Source organism: Gouania willdenowi, chromosome 15, assembly GCF_900634775.1.
Source record: "Gouania willdenowi chromosome 15, fGouWil2.1, whole genome shotgun sequence".
In the NCBI taxonomy this organism is placed as follows: domain Eukaryota; kingdom Metazoa; phylum Chordata; class Actinopteri; order Blenniiformes; family Gobiesocidae; genus Gouania; species Gouania willdenowi.
The window spans coordinates 28,927,441-28,937,270 of record NC_041058.1 but is presented as its reverse complement, the minus strand read 5'-3'; the positions used below and the strand labels follow the sequence as shown (position 1 = coordinate 28,937,270).

At 40.8% G+C, this 9,830-nt stretch overlaps 1 protein-coding gene across 1 annotated transcript; it reads left to right on the top strand.

Moving 5' to 3' along the window:
• The first annotated feature begins 2,914 nt into the window (after positions 1-2,914).
• Positions 2,915-5,236, top strand: LOC114477122 (uncharacterized). Its single transcript, XM_028469235.1, has 2 exons — positions 2,915-3,709; positions 4,623-5,236. Exons 1-2 carry the CDS (start codon positions 3,179-3,181, stop codon positions 4,701-4,703), a joined length of 612 nt encoding a protein of 203 aa, XP_028325036.1. The 5' UTR covers positions 2,915-3,178; the 3' UTR covers positions 4,704-5,236.
• The last annotated feature ends 4,594 nt before the right edge of the window (positions 5,237-9,830 follow it).

The window sequence follows — 9,830 nt, the reverse complement described above, 5'->3', positions numbered from 1 at the left end:
CATAAACATGTTATATGCTGTAGTTAAGTTTGCATTCATGCAGATGTTTGCAAAAATTGGTTAAGATTTTTGTTGGGATTGATTACTACTAAATGTGTTCTTGGTCTGAACATTGAGGCATATCTGGAATACTGTAAATACATGTCTGGCTTTATAAATGCATGTGTAAAAATACACCATTGTGTACATAGAGGATATTGGTTATTTTTAATTTTTGTTTGTTTTTCTTAAAGTAAATGATGCAGTTGTGTTTAATCATTCTTTAACAATATATTTCCCACATTATATATATCAGAATCAGAATCAGAAATGTTTTTAATGGCCATGTACAGTTTTAAGGACAGTACAAGGAACAAAGAACAAAGAACAACCCAGCAACAATAATAATAATAATGATAATGATAAATATAAAGGATGAGGGATAAATACAGGATAGAGAATAAAGGATAAATAGGATAAATATATATACAGTATATATATATATATATATATATATATATACAGTACAGCAGATATATATTTATATATAGGTAAGAGTAGCTCAGTTATATAAAAAGTATTAACATGAAAAAAACTCCAACTTAATTGTAAAATAAGAAAACACTGACACACAATCTGCTACATGTTGACAGCATTTTGTTACAATTTAATACCAATGAGGTGTTTGAGGAACTACCATAACATTTAGGTTTGTTTATTATTTAAAACCACATCAAACCAACCACATCCTTATTATTCACAGTATGAACAAAGAGCTGTGCAATAGGCTCTACATTACACAAATAAAGGTTAAGAAGTCTGAGTTTACTGATTCACCCCCATTCATCAATACAAGTATTTTATTTGACAAAAACAAATCTACACAACACCTACATTATTAACAAAAACACATTTCTGCAACATTTGAACATCATGAGGTTTATTTAACAAACACTAAAGAACTAATCAAATGTAATATACTCAGTGCATCTTTTGTGTAAGTGGACATTAAATTGCTGTTTTTATGGTACAAATCACATTTGGTTTCAAAAACCTTGAACATAAACCTAGAATACGGCCATACGTAATGCAGAGGTTCCCAACCTTTTTTGAATCAATATCAAGATATTCTCGTGACCCTAAAGACATTTTTTTTCTAGAAGTATAGTTTTTGATCAAGTTTCTTATACTTTGTTACAAATGCAGAGTTACCAGTATTAGTAACAAGTTGTTTTTTTATACTGCATTTCATTATTATTATTATTGTTATTACTTTTACAAAGTGAAAGTATAGAATAACGTTGTTTAAGATTTTAATTTGCAAATTAATTAAATTTTTTTTTGTTTTTTCTTAAAAATTGTTTTTACCAACTGAGGAAAATCTCTAAACTACGTTCACTTGTGTCCAGAGATGATCTTGAGATGATTATCCACGCCTTTGTGTCTTCCCGTTTAGACTATTGTAACAGCTTATTTTCTTGTCCAAACAAAAAGGCGCTGTCTCGTCTTCAGCAGGTACAAAACTCTGCAGCGCGGTTACTGACTCGCACAAACAGAAGGGCCCATATTACTCCCATTCTAAAAGCCCTTCATTTGCTCCCAGTCACTTTTCGTTTCAATTTTAAAATTCTGGTGCTGACCTTCAGAGCCTTGCATGGTCAGGCTCCCTCCTACATTAGAGACTTGTTGTGTCCTTATACCCCCTCCCGGAGGCTGAGGTCTCAAAATCAGAACCTGCTCATGGTCCCCCGCACCCGTTACAAGACCAGAGGAGATCGCTCCTTCCAGGCGGTCGCGCCAACGCTCTGGAACGATCTTCCGTTTTCCTTGCATTTGCTTGATTCCGTTGATGCTTTTAAGAGCCAACTGAAAACCTATTTGTTTCAGAAAGCATTTTAAATTCCAGTGATAAAGGGTTGTTTTATGACCATCATATTCTTGTGACTGTAACTGCAATTTGTATTGTATTGTATGTGTAGTAGGTTGGAAAACTGCTATATTTTAAGTTTTCATTTAGAAACAGACACCCCCTCTATTTTATTTTTCATATTTTAGAACTAAGTGTTTTATTTGTCATGTACCTCCACACCAGTAGATGTCGCTGTAAGCGCACTGTGGGGACGAGAAGAGCTACGCTGGCGCAGCCTCAGAATTAAACAGGCTTTGGTCAGACTAATGTGTGCTCTGCGTCTCTCCACAGGTAAACTCATTTAAGTTCATTTTGGTAACTGTAACTTGGTCTAAATGGTATCCGCACTGACTGTGTAACTACCTGTGTTTATTTTTGAGAGTTTTGTCAAAGTAAAGCAGTGTTTTGTAGAAGTTTGCTGTGGTCACGTTCTCTCCACGGACGCCATTATAGCCTCGTGTTGAGCCGTGGAGGAGCATAGTATAAGCTATATTTTCACAAGAAACGTAACCAGTGTCATGGATATTGATTATAAGAGACTTTTATACAGTTAATGTGTTTAGAGCCGAGTAGAAAACTATTTCTATGTATTTTTGTATGGGTTTGCTGCCATTCAGAGGCACTTTTCCTTTAGTGTGTGTGTGTGTGTGTGTGTGTGTGTGTGTGTGTGTGTGTGTGTGTGTGTGTGTGTGTGTGTGTGTTAGAGAGCAGTACGAGAGTGAAAGTTTGTAAATTAGTATAATTAATACACTTATTGTGTAACATTATGTTTGAAATAGTGAATAATGAATGTTTATTGTTGGAAGTAATATTTTATTATGCACTTTATTATTTTTTTATTGTCTTTTTATATATTTTATTTAAGAGATGTAATGTTTTTTATTATATTTTATTTTGTCTTTTTATATATTTTATTAAATGGACGTAATGTTTTTTTATTGTATTTTATTTTATTGTCTTTTATCATTTGATTATGTTTTATGTCATTGATTATGTCTTATGTGAATGATTTTCAGAATTAAACAGGCTTTGGTCAGACTAACGTGTGCTCTGCGTCTCTCCACAGCCACTTACCATTAGGCTACACAGTCTAACGCTAGCTGTGTTGCCACTTGCTACCGCCCAGCTATCCCCTAGGGCTGGCGCCGGTAACAATTGGGGGCTCGTCCGGGATGATTTGAGAGGCAACTGCCTGGTGAAAGAGTGAACCTACCGTTTGTTGTGTCCGGAACTGCAGGTAAGGCTGCTCTTACGCGTGTCATCCAGAGAGTATCCACGACAATCAACGTCATGACGACTAATGCACCACGGCGGGCGCTGCTCGTTAAGATCCAGAGACAACTATCCAGTTTGAACACTAGCCAGCTACAAGACCTCACTCGTGCTATTGATGATGGCAGTATCACAGCCACCATCGATGAGTTAAGTGACACAGACCTGTATGAGTTGATCGTTGAACACTTGAGAAGTGACCAGCTAAAGTTGCTAGAGGATGAAGGCATGTCACAACTCCTCCTCCTCGATGACCTGATCACCGACCTACTGACAGCGACAGCTGCCACGGGTCCTGGAGGCGAGGGTCCTGAGCATCCACAGAGGGACGACCAGACCCTGGTTCCTGCTCCAGCACCTGTGCACCCCAACGTCCTGCCTGTCATCACACCAGCAGAACTCGTTGCTCCCTCATCACCGCAGATCAACGAACTCCACCCTCTACCAACAGACTACTCACCCGGAGAAGACAGAGACCTTGCCACACCAACAAAAAGTTCCGCTGCTCCAGGCCAAACCAGCAGAAGTGTTGGCCCTTCTCTGAGTGGGGTTAGTCCATCGTCTAGTTTTAGAAACCAGGTATTGAGTATCAGTGATGTTGCAAGCCTGCTCCCACGCAGAGAGTTTAAGCTGCATGGTGGACAGATTTCAGATACTAGTTCAGATGTTTCATACGGTAACCTGTGTAAGCAAATTAATGAAGGTTTACGTGAAGGTTTTTCTGAGTACGAGATTATCAGAAGTGTACTTAAAATCACAAAACCTGGTACATTCAGAGATATGTTACTCAACAAAAGTGATTTGAATGTTGATGAGCTTAAAAAGTTTCTCCGCTCCCACATTCGTGACAAAAACAGCACAGAGCTTTTTCAAGAGCTAAGTAATACTAAGCAGTCAGACAAAGAAAGTGCACAACAGTTTTTGTACAGAGTAATGGGTTTAAAACAGAGTGTACTTTTTGAGTCAAAACAAACTAGTACTGGTTTTACCTATGAAGCTAAACTTGTACAGGGTACTTTTCTCCACACTCTATATCAGGGGTTAAATGAGAAAAATGACTGTGAGACGTGATTTAAAGCCCTTCCTTAACGACGTGCAAGTTAATGATGACTTCTTACTAGAACAGATCACTAAGTCCACGAGTGAAGAGGCAGAAAGACAGAAAAGACTAGGTACAAGTGTTAAGTCTAAAACCGTGACTGTCGCTACACTTGACAGTGGTGAAAAAAATAATATAAAAGAGCGACAGACTCAAAATGATGCTATTAGAGAACTAACAGCACAGGTGTCCTCACTGACAAAACATCTAGCCCAAATGACTAAACCACCTGAAATCCCTAAGACTGTTGACTCTAGCCCTCAGAGACAATATTCACAGGCACGAAGTGAAATGCGGGGAAGGTGCAAAGCGTGCGTACAACAAAACATAATCCCCTGCTCTCATTGTTTTGTGTGTGGTCAGACAGGACACCGAGCAATAGGTTGTCTTCAGTGCAAAGTGTCGGGAAATGCGACACGGTCACGGGAGAGGGACAGCCAGTGACCGAGACAACCCAATTGTCCCAGATCTCCAACAGCCATAAACCGCAGTCAACTCGCTCATCACCACAGCCAAGAAAACGACTTGCTCAACTCATTGGTAAAAGTTGTATGGTTTCATGTACTCTCAGTGGTGCTCCAATCCAAATGCTACTTGATTCAGGAGCTCAAGTGACTATGGTGGGAAAAACATGGATGCAAGAGACATTACCAAACATTCCTATCCTCCCACTCACGTCCCTCTTCCCAGACCAGCCTTTTGAGATCTCTGCTGCAAATGGCAGTGATGTCCCATTTGAGGGATGGGCAGATATGGCATTTGAGATAAACGGTAACCATGGACATGTAACTATTCAAGTACCAGTTATAGTCACCCAAAACTGTCTTAATCACCCCATTTTAGGCAGTAATGTTATTGCAGAGATGATTAAAGCCCACAAAGAGACTGATATTAATATCACAGATCTACTCAAAGAAGCTTTAAGCATTAATGAGAGTACAGTTGAGGCTTTAGTGTCAGCACTAGAAGTTTTCACTCAAGCTGATAACAACATTGAATACACAGTCAAAAATGGTAAGAAAGGTGTAATGCTGCCTGCAGGTCAATACTGTGAAATAAAGTGTAGAGTCAGAGAGTGGCCAGCAGGAGGTGCAGTTTTGTTTCAGCCCAGTTTACAAGACAACTTTCCAGATGGTTTAGACTTGTTCCCTGCATTAGTAGCCGTTCCTAGTGGTTTAACAAAAATTGTCAAAGTCCCTATTCAGAACATCACTAAGCATGACATTTATCTACCAAAGAGAACCATTTTGGGAAGTTTAGAAGAAGTGACTGAAGTGAGACAGGGTAACGTTGATTCAAACAATGTAAACTCATGTTCAGTTCAGAAAACTGGTAAGAAATGCCAAACGACAAAAGACACTCAAGTTAAAAGTGAAAAATGGCATCCGCCTGTTGATTTGTCACATTTAAAGGATAAAGAACAAAAAATAATACTGGAAATGTTGTTTGAGGAATCTGATGTTTTTGCGAAGAGTGAATCAGACATTGGCTGTATTCCAACTCAAAATCAATCTAACAGACAATATGCCAGTCCAAACATCATACAACTCCATCCCAAAGCCCTTGTATAAGGAAGTGAAGGACTATGTTCAAAAGCTGCTTGACCATGGCTGGGTAAGGAAATCCTCTTCTCCGTATTCCTCACCGGTGGTCTGCGTGAGAAAAAAAGGACATGTCACTCCGGTTGTGTGTGGATTTTCGGGGGTTAAATCGCAAAACCATCCCTGATCGTCACCCACTTCCACGCATCCAAGATCTGCTGTACAACTTGGGGGGCTACTCGTGGTTCTCAATACTAGACCAAGGTAGTGCTTACCACCAAGGCTTTGTGGAAGAGGACTCTAAACACCTAACTGCCTTTAGCACACCTTGGGGACTCTATGAGTGGAACCGGTTGCCTTTTGGCCTAACCAATGCCCCAGCGGCCTTTCAGAGATGTATGGAAGGTGTTCTAGAAGGTCTAAGAGACGAGTGCTGTTCTCCCTACTTAGATGACGTTTTATGTTTTTCTAAGACTTTCACTGACCATGTAAATGACTTAAGACGTGTTCTACAGAGACTCAGAGAACATGGTGTTAAGCTACGTCCTAGCAAGTGCGAACTTTTTAAACACCAAGTCAGATATGTAGGACGTCTTATAACTAGTGAAGGAGTTCAGATAGACCCTAAAGATCTAGAAGCAGTAAACCAGCTCAGAGAGAGAGAACCAAAGAATGTCGGAGAAGTAAGAGCTCTCCTTGGTTTCTTAGGTTACTATCGGACATTTATTCAGGACTTTTCCAGATTAGCAAGACCATTGTTTAAACTTATAGAAAGTTCCAGTGAGGTAGAGAACAGACCCAAAAAAAACCGAACTCACAAGTTAAAGAAAAACAGTAATGGTCAGCTTTCATCCAAAACACCCGTTAACTGGTCACAGGAACATAGTGCAGTCGTGTCACGGTTTGTAGATATGCTAACTAGTCCACCTATTTTAGCTTACCCAGACTTTGACTTACCTTTCGTCCTCCATACTGACGCTTCGAATGAAGGACTAGGGGTTGTACTTTATCAGCAACAGAACAACAAACTGCGTGTCATTGCCTATGGTTCCAGGACGCTCACGCCGGCTGAAAAAACTATCACTTTCATTCTGGCAAACTTGAGTTTCTCGCACTTAAGTGGGCGATCTGTGACAAATTCAGGGATTACCTTTATTATGCTCCAACTTTCACAGTGTTCACGGACAATAATCCCCTCACATATGTTTTGAGCACAGCCAAGTTAAATGCAGTTGGACATCGCTGGGTGGGTGAACTGGCTGATTTTCACTTTACCATCAAATACCGCCCTGGCAAAGCCAATGCTGATGCTGACACACTGTCCAGATATCCAGTTAAATTGCCCAGTCACTTGCCAGAGTACACAGAGACAATGCCACCTGAAGTCATATCTGCTATTTGGCAGGGTGATAGAGCTATGAGAGACAGAGAGGTTCCCTGGGTTGCAGCTTTGCAGTTGAACTCAAACGCCAATGACATAGATACTGAAGGGATCCCTGTATTCTCGCCTGAAGACCTCAGAGCCGCTCAAAAAGAGGACAAGTCAATCTGTGAGGTGATACAGTTGAAAAGGAGAGGATGGAATCCAAATGAAAAGGACAAGAAACAAATGACACGTGAAACGAGAAGACTCATACATGAATGGAACAGACTACAACTTGAGAAAGGACTGCTGTACAGATATACAGGGAAAAGGAAACAGTGTTGCCATACTCACTGAAAAAGACTGTTCTTAAATATTTACATGATGATATGGGTCACGTAGGCGCAGATAAAGTCATTCACTTAGCAAGAGAACGTTTTTATTGGCCATTCATGCAGTGCGACATAGAAGATTATGTCATCCGCCAATGCGCATGCCTAAAACAAAGACGCCCATGTGTCCCAGACAAAGCTCCAATGGGTTCAATCACAACCAGTTCCCCATTTGAACTTGTATCAGGTGACTACCTTCACCTCGAACAGAGCAAAGGCGGTTACGAGTATATATTAGTCCTGGTAGACCACTTCACGCGTTTTGCGCAAGCTTATCCGACTAAGAATAAGTCAGGCAAAACGGCGGCGGAGAAAATATTTTATGACTTTATCCCAAGGTTTGGGTACCCTGAAAAACTCCACCATGATCAGGGCCGGGAGTTTGGAAATAGCCTATTCCAGAGACTCCAACAGCTTGCCGGAATAGCTCACTCTCGAACTACCCCCTATCACCCTCAGGGGAATCCTGTAGAGCGTTTGAACAGGACGATTCTCCAAATGTTACGCACTCTGCAGGAAGAGAAAAAAGTACAATGGAAAGATCACTTACCTCACATCCTTCACGCATATAATTGTACCAGACATGATGCGACAGGATACTCACCGTTCTTTCTTTTGTTTGGTAGAATGCCGAGACTACCAGTCGACTTGCTGTTTGACCTAAAACCTGAAAGTGACTGTAAAACGAAACAAGAGTATGCTGACAAATGGGCAACTCGTATGCAAGAAGCGTACAAAATCGCCTCAGAAAATAGCCAGAAAAGCTCTGCGAAAGGGAAACGGTACTATGACCAGCATTCCAAAGGCATCTCCTTACAACCTGGAGATCGAGTACTCGTCAGGAATCTCTCGGAACGAGGAGGTCCTGGGAAATTAAGAGCTTACTGGGAAAAGTGTGTCCACCGAGTTGTTGAGAAAATAGGAGAAGGACCTGTATACAGAGTACAGGCTGAGACGGGTGACCGAAATCCAAGAGTTTTGCACAGAAATCTCCTAATGCAAGTAAATGACTTACCTCTGGAACAGGAACAAAGTGGAAATGTGAACCGGAAAAGACAGAAACAGAGAAAAGAACAAAGACAAACTCAGGAAGCTGTTGAGCTCGAGTCTGAAGAGTCTGATGAAGAGGAAGAATATGTATATCACTGGCGACATGCCCCTGTGTGTCAAAACAAATCTCAACCTCCATCACGTTACAATCTCAGACCCGCAGCACCGGCTTTTTCACCTGAAAGACAATGTACTCAACAAGTGCAAGAGCAAAGTACACCACCAGTTGTAGTACAAAATCCTGATGTGTCACTTCCAGCTGTCGAACCTGAATCAGCACCAGGGCCAGTGCCACTTGTCACAGTTCCAGCTGAGGTGATACCCGCAATGGACAATGTCAACGACACAGAAGATTTTGAAATGGAACGACTGTCCAATAATGTGCCTAATGCAAATGCACATGAGGAAACGATTCGCAGATCGACTAGAACAGTTCGACCAAGACAAATGTTCACTTACGACCATGTTGGACAACCCTCTTACCAAGCATGGGGACCAGGGGCAAACATGATGGTTGCTTATGTTCCTTATTCTTTGCCCCACGTCCTGACACAACCTGACATGTACTATTACCAGACACCAGGTTGGACATGTCAGATGTGAACAGACTGGACTAACATTTAGATTTCTGACAGACCAAGTATTTACACTCAATATGTGTGTAACCTGACTTGAAACACTTAGTGAAAGATGTCAGAGTCAGAGTGTAGTAGGTTGGAAAACTTCTATATTTTAAGTTTTCATTTAGAAACAGACACCCCCTCTATTTTATTTTTCATATTTTAGAACTGTTTTATTTGTCATGTACCTCCACACCAGTAGATGTCACTGTAAGCGCACTGTGGGGACGAGAAGAGCTACGCTGGCGCAGCCTCAGAATTAAACAGGCTTTGGTCAGACTAATGTGTGCTCTGCGTCTCTCCACAGGTAAACTCATTTAAGTTCATTTTGGTAACTGTAACTTGGTCTAAATGGTATCCGCACTGACTGTGTAACTACCTGTGTTTATTTTTGAGAGTTTTGTCAAAGTAAAGCAGTGTTTTGTAGAAGTTTGCTGTGGTCACGTTCTCTCCACGGACGCCATTATAGCCTCGTGTTGAGCCGTGGAGGAGCATAGTATAAGCTATATTTTCACAAGAAACGTAACCAGTGTCATGGATATTGATTATAAGAGACTTTTATACAGTTAATGTGTTTAGAGCCGAGTAGAAAACTCCTTTAGAGT

Coding starts and splice junctions, on each gene's coding strand:
- LOC114477122 (XM_028469235.1), top strand. CDS start 3,179: ATGACGACTAATGCACCACGGCGGGCGCTGCTCGTTAAGATCCAGAGA. Junction 3,710..4,622: donor TTGGCCCTTCTCTGAGTGGG/GTTAGTCCATCG, acceptor GTGTGTGGTCAG/ACAGGACACCGAGCAATAGG.